The following is a 20,315-nucleotide window of genomic DNA, read 5'->3' as shown; positions in this document are numbered from 1 at the left end:
CTGTTCTTATCTGTCAGGCTCAGTGTGTTACTTCTGTAATGGTGTTGGGGATGCTCACTCTGGCCCTTCCTCCTCCCAGTCTGGAAACCTCGGAACCTGAACATCACCCAGCATGGTTCGGACATGCAGGTGGCCTTCGAACATGCACCATACAACTTTGGCTTCCGTTTCTTCTATCTGCATTACAAGCTCAAGCATGAAGGACCCTTCAAGCGAAAGACTTGTAAGCAGGTGAGTGTTTCAAAGTCACTCCTCCTGGGCCCCTGGAACTTGCTTGGTGCAGTGTGAGCCTTAGGCTTTGTTGGCTGTCAGTGGTCAGTAGATCTTCCAGGATGTTTTTCACTGCGAGTGTCTCAGGGTGTCTTGCTGCTGTCTCTCTCTCCCTGGTTATCTCTGTCTTGGCTGTTCTTGTGATGACATAACCTGGAAAAAATACTGCCAATGAATCAAAAGAATTAGTATTTCTAGTTTGTTCTTCTATTTATTTATTTGGCAGTACTGGAGTTTGAACTTATGTGCCTCACGCTTTCCTACAACTTGAGCCACACCTCCAGCCCTACTTTTTGTTGTTGTTTTGTCTTGAGACAGGGTCTTGCTTTGTAGGTCAGGTTGGCTTGGAACTTGTGATCTTCCTGCCTTTGCCTCCCAAGTGCTGGGATTACAGGCATGAATTGCCACACCTGGCTGTTCTGTATCTTAAGTATTTACTAGGTGCTCACTATATAGCAGATACTATGCTTTCTATTCCTTGAACCCTGACCGTTCCATGAAACAGAGACTGCTGTCACACTGTCACCTCCCTACCCCTTACAAGTGGAGAACCTGAGGCTCATCGAGATCACCTGACCTGCTAAAGGTCATACAGCTAGTAAGTGGAAAAACCACTTAGCCAAACCACTAGCAATTTAGTGGCCATTGATTTTACCACAGGCCAAGGTTAATTAGAAACTCAGTAACCAAGATCTTAAACTGAGCATGATCAGAGGAGTAGGAAGTGTTTGGTGGATGTTTATAGGACTGCCAAATGGCCCCTACAAGCACCAAGAGATATTCTTGGTGGTGTGGCAAAACTCAGCCCCTTCCTATCCTAACATGCTCTCGTGACTGTTGAGTTTGCTCTCCTGCTGGCTCTCATCTGCATCACTGAAATTCTTTGACCTTCTACTCAAGTTACAATTATGGCAAATAAAATACTACAAATACAGACTGGTAATATCTTTCCCCACTTGTTTACTAAGCAAAGTAGGTATTCTAACTAGGCTCTTTATTGTCCAGTGAAAATCACAGCTAAAAGCACCACCAACTAAGCACAGAATATGAACGTTATCAAGGTGAAGTCAGATAATATGTAGCAGGTAAACACAACTGCTTTCCAGCCTAGTCACATCTTCTAAAAAAGTGATGAAAACTGGTAGGGGAAGAGAGAGGCCTTGATGACCTTTATGCATGAGGTGAGTTTTTGAAGTGTTGTTTGCTTCTTTGCAGGAGCAAAATACAGAGACAATGAGCTGTCTTCTCCAAAACATTTCTCCAGGGGATTATATAATTGAGGTATGTACAACTGTAGAAAGCCCTATTATTAATTCTATACAACGCAGTTCACGTAGACCTCTGATTCTTTAGAACACTAACATTTCAAGCATTGAAGATGTGTGTTATTATGTTTCAGCATAGTTGTTAGGCTTTTTAAAAAGTTTATGCATGAGCTGGGAGTGGTGGTGTATGCCTACAATCCCAGCTACTTGGGAGATGGAGATAGGAGGATTGTACTTTGAGGCCAGCTTGGGCAAAAAAGTTACCGAGACATGTTACCGAGACATTGTCTCAAAGAAGAAGCTGTAATCCCAGCTACACAGGAAGCATAGGGAAGAGGACTGTGGTCTGAGGTCAGCCTGGGTGAAAACCATGTCACCCTCTCTGAAAAATAGCTAAAAGCAAAAAAGTGCTGGTGGCTTGGCTCAAGTGGTAGAGCACTTGCCTAATAAGCATGAGGCCCTGAGTTCAAAACCTCAGTACCACCAAAAAAAAATAAATAAATAAAGTTTATACATAATTGATGTTTGATATTTTCATTAAATAGCTCAAATAAATATTTTTATGTACCCATATAGTCCACATAACAATCATTTAAAATTTCTGTATAGCATTACTTCATATTACAAAGACATATTTTCAAATTTTTATCTTTAAAAAAAGTTTTGTTTTAGGCTGATCATGATGGCTCATGCCTATAATCCCAGCACTCAATAGGCAGAGGTAGGAGGATCACAAGTTCAAAGCCAGCCTGAGCTACATAATGAGTTCAGGGTCAGCCTGATCTCTAGAGCATGACCCTGTTTCAAAAAACCAAGGGTTGGGATGTAGTTCAGTGGTTGATCACTTGCCTAGTATGCACAAGGCTCTGGTTTGATCCACAGCACCATCAAAAAGAAAACATATTTTGTTTCAGCAAAATATGAGTTTGGCCCATTATATCTGCCAAGTTTCTTTTGCTGTTTTCTAGAGATACCACTTCAAAGAGCATCTACATGTTTCTTTTCTAAGATTACTTTTCCAGTATTAAATTGGTACTATAGAAAGAGTAGAAAGAAATTAACAATTTGTCGGTAGCCTCACAATGGAGAGACTCCCAGCATGTTTTAACATTTTGGTAAAAACACCTAGTTCTTGCATTCCCTGGTTTGGGACATACACACCGTAAAGCACTCAGGGCGACCCACTAACATCAGCTGTAGGATTCCTGTGGAGCTGACAGTTATGAGAATGTGGGACTCACTAGCTGAATTCTTCAGTGAATAAACAGCCTTCTGATTCAGGAGAGGAAGCATGGTGAAGGTTAGAGTTTTTTATTTTTTTGGTGCTACCGGGGTTTGAACTCAGGGCCTCCCACTCACTAAGCAGACACTCTACCACTTGAGCCACTCGGCTAGCCCAGTTAGAATTTTTTGTTGTTTTGATACAGGGTCTCTTCTTGTAGCCCAGGTTCACCCAGAACTCTTTAGCGTAGGCTGGCCTTGAACTGTGGATACATGCTTCAGCCCTCTGAGTGCTGGGATTATAGGCATGTGCCACTGCTGCTGGTTAAGGTTAGCGTTTTGAATTGATAAAAGTGGAGATGAACCTGAACAGATTTGGTGCCTCGCTTCAGCCTGGTGAATGGTTTAGCCTCCAGCCACTTTCCTCCCCTTTTGAGCCCACCCCACTGCCCACTGATGGAAAAATGAATGAAATCACCAGTTTTTCCCCTTCCCTTTGTTGAGGTGCTGTCTCTTTAAAAAATAACAATAATACAGCTTCCTCTGTTTTGCAGCTGGTAGATGACACTAACACAACAAGAAAAGTGATGCATTATGCGTTAAAGCCAGGTAAGAGTTGTTTTGTTTAAAATTTGGCTTTAGACCACCGTAGCCCAGGGTTACCTGATCTCTTCTGTACTCGGTACCTCATGGTTCACAGAAACAAAACTCAATGCAGCTCTTCTCTCTTCTTAAATGATGTTCCATCAAATCTGTTTCCTTCTCCCTTCATGTTGATGCCTGGAAGATCAAAGCCAGCCTGGTGTCTGTCACTGGGACTAAATAAATAGGCAATTGTCCTTGGAAGAAAAGTGGGAGGAGAGGTTTCCTTAGGCAAAATTCCCACTCAAAGGTATTTACTGTGCCAGCAGACTCTGAACTGCTGAATTATTTTCTGTAACTCTTTAAAGAGGAACTACTGAATCCTTTTATAATCACCACACCAGCTAGAGAAAGGTGGTTGTGGGAGTCCTAGAACCTGTTAGACGGCTTACATTTACCAAGGAAAAAAAAAGTTATTTCTGTTTGAACCTGTTAACACTGCTTAACTTTAAAAGCCTTCCTTTTGAAATTCCCAGTGCATTCCCCATGGGCCGGGCCCATCAGAGCTGTGGCCATCACTGTGCCCCTGGTTGTCATATCAGCATTTGCAACGCTCTTCACTGTGATGTGCCGCAAGAAGCAACAAGGTATCTCTTTGTGTGCCATGTCTCCCCCAACCCTACCCCCCAAAAAAAGAAAAAAGAAAGTATAGAGCAGGCCAGGTTGGCTGCAACAGAAAAGCAGACTGGAAACACCTGGTTCCTCCAGGCAGGCATCTAGGAAGCCTCATATCTTCTAGTCAGCTCCCTGCCTACTGTAGTTCCCAGAATGAAAATTTTTGGCTTTCAATCCCTGGAGCCACTGAAAGGACAGGTATGATTCAATTCTCAAACTCAAGGTAGTAAATTCAAGGGCAGAAGGGAAGTGTATGGTATGAATAAGGATCTAGGGAAAGATTTGATCATTTATGAAAGTCAGGTGTGTTACATGAGCGCTTTCTGGGGAGCCGGTAATGATTGACATCTTGGTCTGGGTGGGGGTTACACAGGTATATACTTACATAAAAATCCACAGAGGTGTACACGTAAGGTTTGTACACTTTTTGTTGGGAGTACTGCCAGCTACTTGGGAGGCTGAGGCAGGAGGATCACTTGAACCCAGGAGTTGGAGGCTATCCTGGGATATATAGCAAGACCCCAATTGTCCCCCAAAAAAGGATTTATATAATTTACTTTTATAAATTATACCTCAATCAACCTTTTCTCTATTTTTTAAAGGGCAGTTCTACCAACTTAATTTGTCTAGTAGGTGCACTTGGTTGCAAGAGCAAGTTGTGGGCACTTCACTGACTGGAATAGCCCCTGGAGCATTTTTGGCTTGTCCAAGGTCAATTTCAGGTTAAGAATTTTTTTTTCAAAAAAAAAAAAAAATTTTTTTTTTTCTTGTGGTATCAGGGTTTGAACTCAGGGCTTCATGCTTACTAGGCAGGTGCTCTACCACTTGAGCCATGCTTCCAGCCCTTTTTTCTCTTTTTTTTTTTTTTTTTAAGATAAGGTCTTTTTTTTGCCAGGGCTGAACTGGAAGTGAGAGTAGCTGGGATGACAGGTGTGCACCTCTGTATTCAGATATTGGTTGAGATGGGGGTCTCGTGAACTTTTTGCCTAGATTGGCCTCAAAGCATGATTCTCCTGATCTCCACCTTCTGAGTAGCTAGGATTACAGGCATGAGCCACTGGCACAGGACTAAGGATGCTCTACTACAGAGATTGTCTGTCCCATTCACAGTGGTGACTCGGGGCTGATGTGTTGGAGACTAGAATTCTCTAGGTGAATATGTCAACTGTTTGTTCTTGAAGATATCATTGAGTTCCAAGTCATATGAAACCAGACAAAGCTTTGTTCATAGGTATCAACCCTCTTCTTTCCCAATTTAGAAAATATATATTCACATTTAGATGAGGAGAGCTCTGAGTCCTCCACATACACTGCTGCACTCCCCAGAGAGAGGCTGTGGCCGCGCCCCAAGGTCTTCCTCTGCTACTCCAGTAAAGATGGCCAGAATCACATGAACGTCGTCCAGTGTTTTGCCTACTTTCTTCAGGACTTCTGCGGCTGTGAGGTGCAGAATTTAATCTTTTTCTCTTACCCTGGGCAGGACAAATACTCCATACTCCTTCCTTGCTGCCTTCTCTCCTCCAGGGCTGCTTCTGTAACACCTGCTTTTGACTAGTGCATAGTTTCCCAATTGGGGATAGTCTTGTACTCTTCTTTCAGTCTGTCCTACCCATTACTAGCACTAAATGTTTCATAAAACTTGGTTCTAATCTTGACACACTCCTGGCTCAAAAGCCTGGAGTGGCACCCACCTGGCAGGAAGTTTCATAAACATTTAAAAATCAGTGACTGCCATGGGAACATGTACTTACGATGGGGACAAGTCACTTGACATTCTGGTGAGCATGTGCCAGACAGAAACCTCAGTGGAGAGTCAAAGAGGGAAGGGCAAGTGTAAGGACAATTCTTTGAGGGAGTGTAGATAATTCTTTGAGGAAATTTTGCTGAGAAGGGAAGTAGAGAATGGTACTGCCACTGGATGGGATCTTGGGGACCAGGGAGAAATGTTTAACAAGGGGCTGTGTGAGTTTGGCCACTGTCTGGTATGAAGTCATGGAAAAGAAGAAAGTAGTGAGGTAGAAGAGGGCAGTAGCTGATGAGAACCAGGAGGTAGAAGGGGAGGACCCCAAAAAATGGAAATGTCACGTGCTTGAACATCTGCTCTGGTTTCTTAGCTGTTTTTGACTTAACTACCAATTTGTAGCTTTTCTAGCTACAAATCTGAAGTCTGAAGCTAGCATGGAAGGCGTACTATGCTTATTTTCTGTTTTGGCAGTACTGGGGTACCCATTTCTTACAAATGCAGTAACTGTACAATAATTGTATAGTTGGAAGTGATTTGTACTTTGTAACCTCCCCATTGGCCTGTTGCTCGACTTTTTCCACGTGGTGAGGCTGCCCTCTGCTGTCAATAAAATGTATTTAAAGACTTGGCCCAGTTTCCCCATGTGCATGCTATGAACTTGGCAGATCAAGCCTCTGGAAAACTGCAAACTCTTAATACACTGTCTTCAGACACCACAGACATATTTGGTGTATTTCCTCCCACTCTTTTTCTCTGCAAATGAACTCACACGTATACTTTTGTAGTTTGGGCAAATTGATCTTTTTCTATCTCTTAATAATTTTCTATACTATTAGCAAGTTCTGTGTGAACTACAATTTTAAGTAGTTGCATAATCTATAATATTGGCATATAATAGTAGTCCAATATTGGCCTATTTCTGATTATTGCCCAAAGAGAAATGCCTAGAATTGGAATTAGTGAGACAAAGATAGGTAGTACATACTTGGTATATACTACCAGTTAACAAGAATTAAGGAAAGTATAAGAGGATTCAGTATTAGTTTCAACAAGTAGATAGATGCTATGACTTTCTTCCCTTGGTTAACATCTGAGAGCAGAAGAGGAGAACAAAATCGTTTCAGAATGTTCTTCCCCTATAAGACTCAGTGTCTGCCATGTTTGACCATAGCCATTGAGAATTAATTTTGGGGGGCAGTATTAGGGGGTTGAACTCAGGTTCTTCAACTTGCTAGTCAGGTGCTCACACTCCCAGCTTGGGAATTAGTTTTTGAACTACAGAAGGAACACCACCAACACAACTGCCAAGAAGCATTTTCAGTAGAATCAGATGAAAGTGGCCTGAGATGGTGATGACACCCTCTGAAGGGCCACACATGCCTAGCTTTCTTTTATGAAGTACTACCCCACCACCCCCTCCCTGCTCAGTTAAAAAAAAAAAAAAAGGTCTTATTGCTCACAAGCCTTGCAGAGATGTGATACTGCCGATCTGTATGAAGCCATGGAGGAAGGTACTGGTCATTCCAAAGTGAGTTAACCAGAACACCCATGTTACAGCTGTTCATCCTCCTCCCCATCAGTGACCAACTGACTGACTCTGGGTCTCTGAGAAGGGCCAAAGGTCGTCTATCAGTAACACTTCTGGATATGAGTCAACTAGCATTGTGTGTTGTGACTCTGGCATTTCCCAGCACACTTTTTGGTTACTCATCTACATATTCCTCTCAGAGCCCACCAGCCTTCACTCCAGGATCTGCTTTTTGCATCTGGTGGCCTTAATACCCCAATCCCAGTTCCTTCCTGTTCTGTGATCTCCACCTTGTAGTTCCTTCAGGGCATCCTCTGTAGTGACTTAGACAAATTGCTAAAAGTTCTGTGATTCTGACTCCTCAGGGTTAGGGCAGGTGGTAATAGACCCCACATGATGCTAAAATGAGTTGAAGGATAGTAAGTACTAGCAGAGGGGCCCATGTATGACCCTTATCACAAACCTCAGCTGTTCTATACCTTACTGGGAACACAGATCCTTCACATAACCCTGCTAATAACAGTTAAGATGGCAGATAATGGGCCCTTCTCTAACATTTAACATCTTTTTCTCTTTCCTTTTCTTTTTGCGGCACTGGGGTTTAAACTTAGGGCCTCACACTTGTTAGGCATGCACTCTTATGACTTGAGCCTCTCTGCCATCTCTTAACATTCACCATCTTATTCCTTCATTCTTCTTCCTGGTGTTGGAGTGAACTGCATTGTCTTCTTTCCAGGTGGCTCTGGACCTTTGGGAAGACTTTAGCCTCTGCAGAGAAGGGCAGAGAGAATGGGTCATTCAGAAGATCCACGAGTCCCAGTTCATCATTGTGGTGTGTTCCAAAGGCATGAAGTACTTTGTGGACAAGAAGAACTATAAACACAAAGGAGGTGGCAGAAGCTCTGGTAAAGGGGAGCTCTTCCTGGTGGCTGTGTCAGCCATTGCTGAAAAGCTCCGCCAGGCCAAGCAGAGTTCAACTGGGGCACTCAGCAAGTTCATTGCTGTCTACTTTGATTATTCCTGCGAGGGAGACGTCCCCTGCATCCTGGATCTGAGCACCAAATACAAACTCATGGACAACCTCCCTCAGCTCTGCTCCCATCTGCACTCCGGAAACCACAGTCTCCAGGAGGCTGGTCAACATCTGGGACCTGGCAGCAGAAGGAACTACTTTCGGACCAAATCAGGCCGCTCCTTGTACGTAGCCATCTGCAATATGCACCAGTTTATAGACGAGGAGCCTGACTGGTTTGAGAAGCAGTTTGTACCCTTCCATCCTCCCCCACTGCGCTGCCAGGAGCCAGTCCTGGAGAAGTTTGACTCAGGCTTGGTTTTAAATGATGTCATCTGTAAAGCAGGGTCAGAGAGTGACTTCTGCCCAAAGGCCGAGGCGGCTGCTCTTGGGGCCACTGGACCCGCAGACTTGCACCCACTCCAGGAGAGTCAGCATGCAGGCCTGGAGCCTGACACCGAGGCCCGGCCAGCCCATGATGGCAGCTCCTGCCTCCCGCCCCTGCTGCATGCGGTTAAAGTCGGCAGCTCTTCAGACATGCCTCGAGACTCGGGCATCTACGACTCTTCAGTGCCCTCATCCGAGCTGTCTCTGCCTTTCATGGAAGGACTCTCCCCCGACCAGACAGAAACATCTTCCCTGACTGAGAGTGTGTCCTCCTCCTCAGGTCTGGGTAAGGTGCCCTTGGGTCAAGTTCCTGACATAGGCCACAGCCTTTGATCACACTTCTCAAGTCCTCTGTCAAAGTGTTGTTCTAATTGTAGCGCCTGCTTTTTGGGCAGTGAAACCTGATGGGAAGTTGTACGGTGCCTTTGATAGTCTTGGTAAGTCAAGACTATAAGTCAGCTTATCAAGACTTATCAAAGCTCCTTTTGCTCCTATTTCTACAACTCTTTTGATGGTCTTGATTTATCTCAGCTAATGGGAATATTCACTTGTTTGAACTGCAGAAATACTGATCCTAAATTATGAAGAGCTGCCTAAAGCCCCTCCCCAGTTATATTATGGAGCATTCACTAGCTGCATTATATTGCTTCTCTGAACCCCCCAAACACCAGAACACCAAAACACTTTGGGCTCCAAGAACGTTACTTAAGGTTCTGCGGACCTTTTGTCTTTGCTGGGACCTGTAGTGTTTACTGCCTTCACTCTCCCTTGCCTTTAAAACCACATATATTGAGCGTGGGGTTCATAGGTGCAATATTCGCTCCATCCTAGCTCAATACAAGGCCTCAAAGTCCAAGGGCCAAGACCACTTCTCCAGGGAGCTCCAGCAGGATGTCATGGTTGTAACTAGTTGAATTATACATGCAGACACTGGACCCTTAGGGAAGGTGTCTTCCTTCCTCAATTAAGGAAACTAGAATCTGCTAAGAGAATGAAAGTGCCACATCTTGAGCTGGTGTGGATGCCTTTCTCAGTGGTACAAAGCCTATAGCTCAGTCGCAGATCCAGCAATGTTCTGGTATGAGTGCTAAGACCAGTGAAATGCAATGACTGTGTGGCTGTGTCCTCTCTTCTCTCCTTAGGTGAGGAGGATCCTCCAACCCTTCCTTCCAAGCTCTTTGCCTCTGGGGTGTGCAAAGCAGAACTTGGTTGCCGCAGCTACACTGATGAACTCCACACGGTTGCCTCTTTGTAATGAAATGGAAGAGTCTAAGCATTGCCACTTTAGCTACCGCCTCTCTCTGGTTCCCCAGCTCATCTCTGTGGTTGTGTGTTCTATCTGCTTGGAGCTGAGGGCTCATACAAGGATATTTGGAGTGAAACTCTGGCCAGTATTTGCTCCCTTCTCTCAGTCCCAGAACCTCTAGCCAAATATCTTAGCATGTTTTCTAAACCATATGGAGCTCTGAAAGGCATGTCCATAAGGTCTGACAGTAACTTGCTATGTTAGGTCAATCTATGGAGCAGAGCCTGTTCTGGGAGGTAGGGAGGAAACAGCTAAAGAGAAACAGGGAGATACCTGCACTGATCATTCAGACTTCATTGAACTCTGCAGTTTGCTTATTAACTTTTGGCTACTTCGATTTGAAATACTTTGTGGGAAAAGCACTTTTAATGTCATTACAGCTCCAGAAATCAAGTGCCACTCTATCTGGAGTCCATGCCCTATTGCAGATGATCTTCCCATCTGTTTTTGATGTGGGACCTACAATGCCATGAGTGTTAAATAAGTTGTGAGTCAAAGGTCAAGAAAGTGACTGAATATCTAGTCATTTTTTTATAAAACTGATCTCTGTGCATTACTGAGTAACATGGCTGGTAAAGATGGGGACCACAGAACAGGATGACTGTGTTGACCATTCCTCTGAAATGGGTTGGCCAACTTGCAGAAGATGCCAGAACCTCAGCTAGGGTCTGAGTAGTCATCATATGTGAGCTGCCTACCACGACTGTCACCCAGCTGGGCTGTATTGTTGGAAATTGTAGTTCATGCTTTGGTTGGCCTTCTGGTCTAAGTCTGTGTCCTGGGCATTAGGGATCGAATTCACTGACACAAAACAGTGTGCGGAGGGGTGGCCAGTAAATTTGTTGAACTGGTTTTGACTGATGACAAACCTCTTTTAAAGAAAATAGAAAGGAGGGGACTGTCACAACAGTATATGTTCTATTTTTTTTTTATGAACGGTTTCTCTACAGAATTTGTTTCCAAAGGGAAAATACTTGTGTGTGTTGATTAGCATGGATGGAAACCCTTGCCCTCCCTATGCCCTGGAGCATCCGGGCCCAAGCATCTTTCCCCACCTTTCTCATAGGTGCTGTTGGATTTTGACATTCAAACTGGGAAGGGGGATGCTAAGAAAGATCTAAGCTGGGGTGGGGGAGGTGGGATGAGACAGGGCTTTCCCTTCCAAGCACATGCTGGGCGGGCAGGTGGGGGAAGGAAGGCTTGCACTCCTGCTACAAAGAAGAGGTTTGTGTGTATTTTGAATGCAAATGTCTTCCTCCCTGCTCTGTAAAGGCAGCTGGCAGCTTCTTGGGAGAACGTGCTCACTTGTTCTCTGGCATCGAGTTTCCTGCAGCTGCTCTGAGGGAGAGACAGTTAGCTGCAAGACTGTCTCCCCATAAAACCAGGCATCCCAAGAGAGGGGAGTTGTTCCATATTGTCACTGTGGAATCCAGAAGAGGGACAGAGCTCCTGTCTACATAAGACTGCCCCACTATTAATATGAAGGAGATTGGTTGAGCCCAAATTGCTAAAAAAACGAAAAGTTGCTTGGGACATTACCTGACGGATTTTTAAAAACTGAGGCCAAGAGATTCTTCCTATCCCCAAAGGAACCACTAGGAGCCACTTTTAGGATAGGACAACTTTGCGTGTGAAATTGACTTGGGGGGAGCATTAACTGGATCCCAAGATATGGGCAGAGAGTTCACTATACAAACTCACTTGCTAATAAATGGAAGGGAAAAAGAATGTGCTAGTCCAAGAATCAGGTGTGTTCTAGTTTGGATGTAAGGTTTGGATACTTATTTTGGAATACTAATGTTTCTGACAACAAACTCAGATTTTAACCTGCCAAATAATGAAACTATGCTTGGCTCAGAATAAGCTGATAAGCTGAAAATGAAGTTGTGCTTCATTACTTTCACTTTGTTTTCCAACCTTCCCATCATACTAGGAATGGGAATAGATGTCTTGCAGATTAAGGCAAAACATCTGTTCTGAGCAGAGCTGCATATTTTGACTCGCAAATTGTTCCAGACAGTGGAAATGATAAGAAGGAATTCAGAAAAGTTTTCTGCCAAGTCACAGGTTTTCCAATCTGGGAAACAAGAATTATATTATAGGGACGATCTCAGTGACAGGCCTTGATCTGAGAGTGAAAATTGCATGGATAATTCCAGGAAAAGAGACAGGTGAGTGCAGGGCTCTAGGAAACCGAGAAGATTGAAGGTAGGGAGCTAGTTGTTCACCTCAAATCACCAGTTCCCCCAGGAAGGATTTGGCCTCTGATGCAGTTAGCTTTGTTGGGAGAGTGGTCAGGGAGGTAGAATCTCAGGCACAAGGATGCTCCTCTCAGAAAAATTGGCTACAAATAACAGGGACCACCTTGGTGGGCCCTGCCCAGCCGCATGGGTACACATGGATCTCCAGGAAGAATCAGAAGTCATTTCAGTCCAAGCCCTGGTATTCAGCCAGGTGTAATACAGTATTTTTGAGCCTAAAATGAGATTGAACCCTAAAGTTAGGAGATGAAGTTAAAAGTAGGTGTTAATTGGAGACAGTCCTAGGTTAGAAGTTTTATTTAAAAAAATTGTTTTTAATGACACCATTGGAATCTGTGCAGTAGGTTATTGGTATATAAGTTCATGTATGTTTGTTTGTCATAGTTCAGTCTTATTACTTCATAGCTATAAGAGTTTTTGGTTTTGTTTTTACCAACCTCTAGTTTCAAGTCCCTGACTTTCATGCAAATAAACAGGAAGATTATCCCTCTAAAAATGTGAGGTGACAGGATTTTTTAGAGTTTTTTTTTTTCAGAGTTGAATTTTTTCCTTTAAAAGAAATAAAAGGGGGAAAAGTTATTTTCTTCCTGTAGAAGAAATGACAGACCCTCCCTCCAAAAGAAAGAAAACCCTGCAGTCCCTTGACACTTAAATAAACTTTCTTAAGAGAGAAATCACTCTGTATTTTCTGTTGTTGAAGACTGCTGATTCTGAAGGCACAGACCCTGTGCCTTCACTGTGGGCACCAGTGTACCCAGGTATAAGGAAAATAGCTGTATGAAAGTTAATGCATTGACACACCTTCTCTTTGTCAGAGACAATAGGGCATGAAGGGACTATGGCAAACTAAAGAGCTCTTGTCCAGCCTACAGGTTGAATGTGGGCATGCAGTATCCCTGATCTTCCCATTTTTTGAGAGAAGGCAAGCCAAGTGCCGGTGGCTCATGCCTGTAATCCTAGCTACTCAGGAGGCAGAGATCAGGAGGATCACGGTTTAAGGCCAGCCTGGGCAAATAGTTCTCAAGACCCTGTCTTGAAAAAAACCCATCACAAAAAAGGGCTGGTAGAATGGCTCAAGTGCTAAGAGTACCTGCCTAGCAAGTATGAGGTCCTGAATTCAAACCCCAGTGCTGTCCCCCTCCCCCCCAAAAAAGGTAGGTAAAAATTCTGGTTTATTTAAATACTGACAACTCATTTTAAAATTTTTCTACAGTGAATTCAGGACCAACAGAATACACAGATGGACCTAATTTGGCCTACTGGCTGCCAGTTTGTGACCTCTTCTTTATAAGATATCTTTATAAGATATGAAATGAAAGCCATCTATAGTAATTACAAATGTCAGGAGCCACGAGAAAATACTGTTTCTAAACCCTGTCTCTCCTGGAAAGAAATTTGATGCGATTCTGAATGTATTTAAAATGTTTTGATTGCTTTTTCACATTTCATAATTTTTTTTTAAGAGAAAGCAAGTCAGCTGTTAATTTCAAATTCAGATTGATATTCTCCCAATTTAAAATATATGCTGCTTGAAACAATTTCACTTAAACCCCACAACCCTTGGGTCCTGGTTTATACTTTAGCTCTAGATATAATTGCATTTTTAGGTGGTGTACGATTCTGAGCTTAGGCCAAGACATAATTAGGAAAATAGGCATTTGTGGGGAAAAGGCCAGAAATCAGCCTCCTGTGTCCACTCAAGCCAGGTATTTGCATTATCTTTTTTCTTTTCTTTTTTTTTTTTTTTTTTAAAGTGTGACAGAGCAGGGAAGGATGCAGGGAATTGGGCAGTGGTAATAAGCATGTATGACATGCCAATAACCTTGATGCAGGGTATGATAAAGAAGAGAAATCCACCAAACTGGGCGATTTTTATATAAATGTCGTTCAGAACAATCAGAGGAGACAAAGAATGTATGTAACCAAACCCAATAGAGTTTATAGCGGCAACAGTGACAGCAGCACCCAAAACCTCATGCTTTATCAAATTGTGGCCCAACAGCAATGGCAGTAGGATCTGTCAGGTGGGCATGTGTACCTAAGTCTTCTATTACATCTGAATCAGGGAATTTGACATTAATTAGTTCTAATGATTGTGGAGACTGAATTTCTTTAGGCAAAGAAGATGAGCTGGAAACCCCAAGGAAATAACAGTCATCAGCCTTGATAAGAACATTTGATACTAAGGGGGAAGAAGCATACACTATTGCAGTGTATGGGTTTACAAAAGAGCTTCAGTTATTGTAAATTACTGGGGGAAACAAGGTCTTATTTATCCATGGTTCAAATTCAACATCAACCTCTGAACATGACCTGTATAGTACAAAGTCTCCGTTGACCAGGCTGGTAACTCTCTCCATCCCTGTAGATGGCAGATGAACGGTGCCTGGTCTGTCAGCAGTTGAGCCATTAACAGCTGTAGATACCAAGAACCCATAATTGCTAACACTGTCACATGGTCAACAATTGGAGCAAGTAAATCCAGGAGGTACTGCTGTTCTTTGTCAATGAAGAGTCTATTTTAAACTGGTTGTCGGTAAAGCAGTAATTTTCGTACAAAGGGAAGGAAGTGTGCAGCTCATCAGTCATGACATGAGGAGGTACCACGAGAAGTATTCCACCCACTTCTTTCTTTGTGTACTCCACAATATGTTGAGGAGTATCAAATACAAGTTGTGATCTTGGCCCAAAGAAAAGTTCCCCTTCACAATGTCATCCTGTGTACAAATGCTGCAGTCATCAAAGGAGCAGTAAATGTGAAGAGGATGAAAGGACAGCACTATTTTTACAGCAGTCTCCTGAAAACACATACACACTGGGTCTTGTAAATCTGCCTTCCAAGTGCGCAGATGTCAGGTTTTCCTTACCCTTGATACCACCATTTATCATAAGGGTCAAGAGAGTACTACTCCATTAAGGTGGAGGTATAAGTTTATATTGAAAATTCCAATCTTGAAAGACACCCCAGGTTGTTTCAGTGTCAAGGCCCTTGCAGCAAATAAGCTTGGCCTGAATATGTAATAGCTCAGACCTGGCAACTGAAACCAGGCATTTCCTTATTTCTTTAATACTGGTTGGTGGGGAAGAAAACTTGAACCATATTCCTCCTGGAGTGATGCCTTAAAAGTCATCCCAGTTGACTCTGGATCAGAATAGGGAGGAAGAGGAGCAGGAGCAGACCGGGTAAGCTGAGGATGGAGCTTGAGGTTGGTGCCAGATTAACTGCAGAATGTAGGTCAACATTTCCTTGTTGTACCTTAGTGGAGACAAAAGATGACAGATTAAGTGCAGATAGCTTTTTTTCAACAGATGGCAACCTGGACAAAATATCCATGAGCACTGAAATGATCTCATCTAGTTTGTGATTTAAATTTTGGAGTTCTGGATGTGAATGCTCACCTCTGATCCTCAGATGCTCCACTAATCTGCGTAATTTGGATTCCAGACTCGTTCCAGAGTTCTGTGCCTTCACCCAGGCAGCTAGGGCTATCTCCTGAACTTGTAACACAGTGTCTTGGAGCATCTTGGGGTCTAGTTCTATTGCCATGTCTCTGCCACCATCTTTGTAATCTCCCCAAATTCTTCCCTTGTTATCAACTCTGACATTCTGATCTGGTCCTGGATCTCACTCTTGGAGGCTATATTTGCATGTACTTGATCTTGTATTGTTTTCGGAGGCCGACACTTCAGATTCCTCCAAGGTCTCTGGCCTTCTGCACTTACCAAGATAGACTGACATGAGCAACAATCTCAAGGACTCTTACTATGACCCTCTCAGACATTGTGTCCTCTTGTTTTAAATGATCTGTGCATCGGCTGATTTGGAGGTGTGACACGAGAGGAAAGCTTTTCCTGATGTTGAAATACCAGGAAGGAATCCCTGTGGGCTGTGGGTCACCCTTGCCATATACATTCGCCTCCTTTCCAGGCATAGGGTGGATAAACCAGAGGAAGTCTGTCAGCCAATAGCTGAATTTCAGAATTTGGGGACAAGGAGAAAGGTTAGATCATCTAGCGTGCTTCCTCCATGGGTGTCTAGATAGGCTGTGCCTGAATTATTCCAGACAGAGCTGTGGATGAGATTCTGTAACCTACCCTGCTGATCAGGTGGTTCTTTGTATGTCTCCTTGTAGAAATTCAAACCGGCTTTCTTTTGTTTAGGGTGTAGTGGAGAAAGAACAGCTGGTCACCTTCCTTGTGGTTGAAAGCCACAGTGAAGTCATTCCCCTGGTGTTTTTATTCCAATGGTAAATAATACCACCCACTTAAGCTGTTCTTCACAGCTCTTGTTTTCCAAGGGCTTAGTGATTTTCACTGCTCTTCTGTTTCTCAGCTTCACACTCCGTTTAGTTGCCCAAACAGAACATTGGTGCCTTATTCACATTGGTGCCTTGTGACAGCCAAGCTCAGGGTAGGATTACAGGGAACTTTGTACATGCCTGGCTCCTCTTACCACATAAAGATATAATGGCACTTTTAAAAACTGGTACATTGCTTAAATTTATTCTGCCATGTGTTTTGTTTTGTTTTTCCTCTTGGTGATAGTTCTTTGCCCTATCTTGTAGTTTATTTTCTGCATTGAGGACTTATTCTTGATGTCTGGTGTCCATCTTGAACTTGGGGATACTCTGGGAGACGAGCTCTTGCCTTCTGAGTGGCAGCTACCCCACACTCCCAATTTTGGGTTTATTTTACCTATGTTTAGACTTTACCTTTACTTTGTGACTCACAATGTTTTAAACAGTGCAGAATTCAGCTTAGTCACTGGTAAGGTGATGCCAGTGGATGCCAAATGCCACCTTACTGTTGCTGTTTGGGGGCTCATTTGCAGACACATTTAAATACCACAGGGAGGACTTCTTGGGAACTTTGGCCCGTTGTCTTCTTTCCTGTTCTTTAGTTTGTCCCCAAAATTCAGCAGAGACCACAGACACCTCAAAGTCCTTTTCCGTGTTCACAAGGGCTAGAGCTCTGTGACTTGAACAGACAACATGTTTCCCGCAATCAGAAGACTGACAAAAGCAGTCCATTCCCACTCCATACATATCTGATATTTGTATCATATAAAATCTCAGTCAAGACTGGGAGTGTGGTGCTCTCTTCGGCAGCACATATACTAAAATTGGAATGATACAGAGAAGATTAGCATGGTTCCTGCGCAAGGACGACACGCAAATTCGTGAAGCATTCCATATTAAAAAAAAAAAAAGACTGGGAGTGTGGCTCATGCAGTAGGGTGGTGCCTGCCTAGCAAGTGTAAAGCCCTGGGTTCAAAGCCTAGTACTGCCAAACAAAAACAAAACAAAAAACCCTCTGTCAAGAAGATGTAAAGGAGCAGTCTTTCCTTTATGCATGACATAGCCGAAAGTGGCTACTCCAATTTTTAGACCAAAAAATTGCCATTGGGTTACACTAATATGCTCACCCATTAATTAAAGCTTTTTTTTCCCCTTGAGAAAAGCAAAAGCTTCTGTAAAAACCAAATGCATTCATTTAGAGAATTAGTAGCTTTGATTTTCACTATTAGTTACATTTTTTTGTTTGTTTACTGTGGAGGTTCCTTATTCCTGTGTGTGTCCTCAGGGGAACACCTGTGGAACATAGTGGTTATTGATGTCATTGTTTTTGTTTCATCTTAAGTGTGTCCTTTGTGGGAAGTGGTGGCATAATGGACAGACTATAGCAGTGTGCTCTGTTTTTATATTGAAAAGGTGAGTGACATGTTTGATTTGTACAGAACTGTAAATAGGTGAAGTAGACTACAGCTGACATTTGCAAGATGTGTTTGTACCCTAGAATTTCTGCATCAAATAAAATGTTTTGTAAAGACTTTCATGGTTCATTATTTTAGAACAGCTGTCCTGTTTTCTACCTAGCAGGGCTTCTAGTTTTCAGAGTGTTCTGCCTCAGGAGGAGGAGGAGGCAAGGGTGGCCCGTATTTCTTACACGTTAGACAAGGGAACCTGTTCCCTAGATTACTTAGCTTGTTCTCTGGAATGCACTGGCTTCCTGCTTCAACACAGTGACTCACATGCAGAGGAGATGTAGCTCTCAGAACAAATGAACTTCCTATTCAGATTTGAAAAAAGCCACCGAAATTTGGGAGCCACCCATAAAGTAGGAAGAGAGATGCCTGACTATTGTTCCGGTGGATGCTCCCTTGCTCTTGTGTGCCATGTGCTCTGAAGGGACTGTTGATGTTCATCCACTTCCAGGCCAGTTCTCAGTTCTGCTGCTTTTGCTGTGACCCATGACTGTCAAGACTGTTCCTCAGTTTCTGTCTATAAAGTGAGCCAAAGGCTCTGCTTCAGAGGGTAGTGACAGGTGTCAAGTGCTGCTGGCATAGCACCTGGCACATGCAAGAGCTCTGAAAATGACAGGTGTCCAGAAGGGGCAAAGGGTGTGAAGAAACAGCAAGCACACAGTACAAGCCTTTTGGCCATCTCCAGAAAATTTTAGGGCTTGGGAGTGTAATAGTTTTAAAGTTGTGTCTTCTTTGTTTATTTGTTCCTTCTCATTCACCCCTGAGACTTGAGTGTTGAGGTCCTTCAACCTCAGCCCCCCCCCCCCAAAAAAAAGTGGAAGAGTGCAAAACAACTTCAAGAGAAGCACAGTTGGTCACAGGGGGGGCTCTTCCCCCTTGCCTTGGCATGCCCTTCATTTTTCCTGTTCACATTCACTCCGTTTGCAGTTGCTTGATTTACCCTTTGATAGCTTGTTTCCCATGGTCACTGTCCTTTCTCCTTTTTTCTCAGCGCCAACATTTGAACACCAAGTGCCTTACGTGTGAGATCTCGTTTGTCTTCACAGCTACTCTCTGAGGTGGCTAGTCTTAATATTGTCCCCATTTTACAGACAAGGAAACTGAGGCTCAGAGAGACTCTCATTGACTTGAACTCATAGCTGGCTAGGGCAAAGTCCACTCATGTGGCCCCTGAGTAAAGGTCTAGCCATTCAAGGTCACCCAGAATGCTAGGACGGTGAAAGGGAACAGAGCTTCCTTGTAAAGTGGGTGGAAGAGGAAGTGATGATAGGCCACCTCAGACTGGTTCCTGCACCAGCTCTCTTACGCCTTTTCTCACCATCCCACTGTGGAAAGTTCTTAGCATCCTCAGCTTTGAGATTCTGAGGGCCAGAGATGGGGTAGCTTTGCCAAGATCACACATAAGGAACCCACAGCCTGGGGATTGGGATGTCATCAGTCCTAATTAGTAGGCCACAGTGTCCCTCAAAAGACACCAATTATGGTGACCTGATTCCTTTCTCAGTATGAATTTTTAGAGAGTAAATCTGGTTCTCCTGGTCACCTTTTAGCCTTGACAGAGACACATGGACTTGCTGCTGCAAGGCCTCTCTGCCCACAGATGACCACAGCTGCTCAGGATATGAACAGAGGTGGCTTGTTTCTCACACTGACTATGTGAAGTCAGGGGAATTACACAATTTTTAAAAGTGTGAAGGGGCAGATCAAATTTTAGTCCTCCAAGATAAGGTGGCCCTGGCCTGGTCTTTTCTACCCTTGCAGTCAAAAAATATTCCAGGGAGTGGGCAGAGGTCAGCTTCATGACAAACCAAGGCCAGGCCAGGGGGAGCTTTTGCCATGGAAAGTAGGCGTGTGCCTGCATCAAATGTAAGCTCAAGCCAATTCTGCCTTTGGGTTGACACCACTGAAGTAGTTGTCCTGAAAGACCTTGTATGTATGGATATAGTTGTGCATTATGGATGAGATATTATTATTAGCATTGTGATTAAAATGGAAGCATTGATCTCTGGCATCCTGAACGCAGAGCTCACCGAAGGATTTTCAAGGCTTGAATGAATGAGGCCAGATGACAGAGCCCTGCCCACAGTGAGGCCCTGTGCCTGTCAGGATATGGCCACCAGAGGGCAGCATAAAGGATGTACAGTTAAGTGGGACATCCCCCAGAAAATCTGCCTCAGCCCTGGTCCAGCTGATGGGCAGCTGGGAATGGCCTTTGGGGGTGACTGATGCCACTCCCTATTTGAAACTGCCAATGGCCCTGGTGGACACCAAAGTTCATACATGGCACCTTGTGACTGCTC

General features: G+C 43.7%; 1 protein-coding gene and 1 non-coding gene across 3 annotated transcripts in view; both read left to right on the top strand.

The window, feature by feature from the left end:
• The window catches only part of Il17rd (interleukin 17 receptor D), a 70,707-nt gene extending 52,626 nt beyond the window's left edge, over positions 1 to 18,081 (top strand). The window contains exons 7-13 of one of the 2 annotated variants that reach the window (XM_020156509.2): positions 80 to 231; positions 1,486 to 1,551; positions 3,311 to 3,365; positions 3,875 to 3,985; positions 5,294 to 5,457; positions 8,022 to 8,970; positions 9,827 to 18,081. In XM_020156509.2, the coding sequence (XP_020012098.1) occupies positions 80 to 231; positions 1,486 to 1,551; positions 3,311 to 3,365; positions 3,875 to 3,985; positions 5,294 to 5,457; positions 8,022 to 8,970; positions 9,827 to 9,939 (1,610 nt within the window). In that variant the 3' untranslated portion in view covers positions 9,940 to 18,081. Of the gene's footprint in view, positions 1 to 79; positions 232 to 1,485; positions 1,552 to 3,310; positions 3,366 to 3,874; positions 3,986 to 5,272; positions 5,458 to 8,021; positions 8,971 to 9,826 lie in introns of both variants that reach the window. The other variant, XM_020156508.2, reaches the window with a different exon arrangement.
• On the top strand, positions 17,344 to 17,450 carry LOC141413102 (U6 spliceosomal RNA). Its single transcript, XR_012437926.1, has one exon. It is a non-coding gene; the product is annotated as a U6 spliceosomal RNA (small nuclear RNA).
• Positions 18,082 to 20,315: the final 2,234 nt, after the last annotated feature.

The sequence above is a fragment of the Castor canadensis genome, chromosome 10, assembly GCF_047511655.1.
Source record: "Castor canadensis chromosome 10, mCasCan1.hap1v2, whole genome shotgun sequence".
Lineage (NCBI taxonomy): Eukaryota > Metazoa > Chordata > Mammalia > Rodentia > Castoridae > Castor > Castor canadensis.
This window is presented reverse-complemented; position numbering and strand designations above follow the sequence as displayed.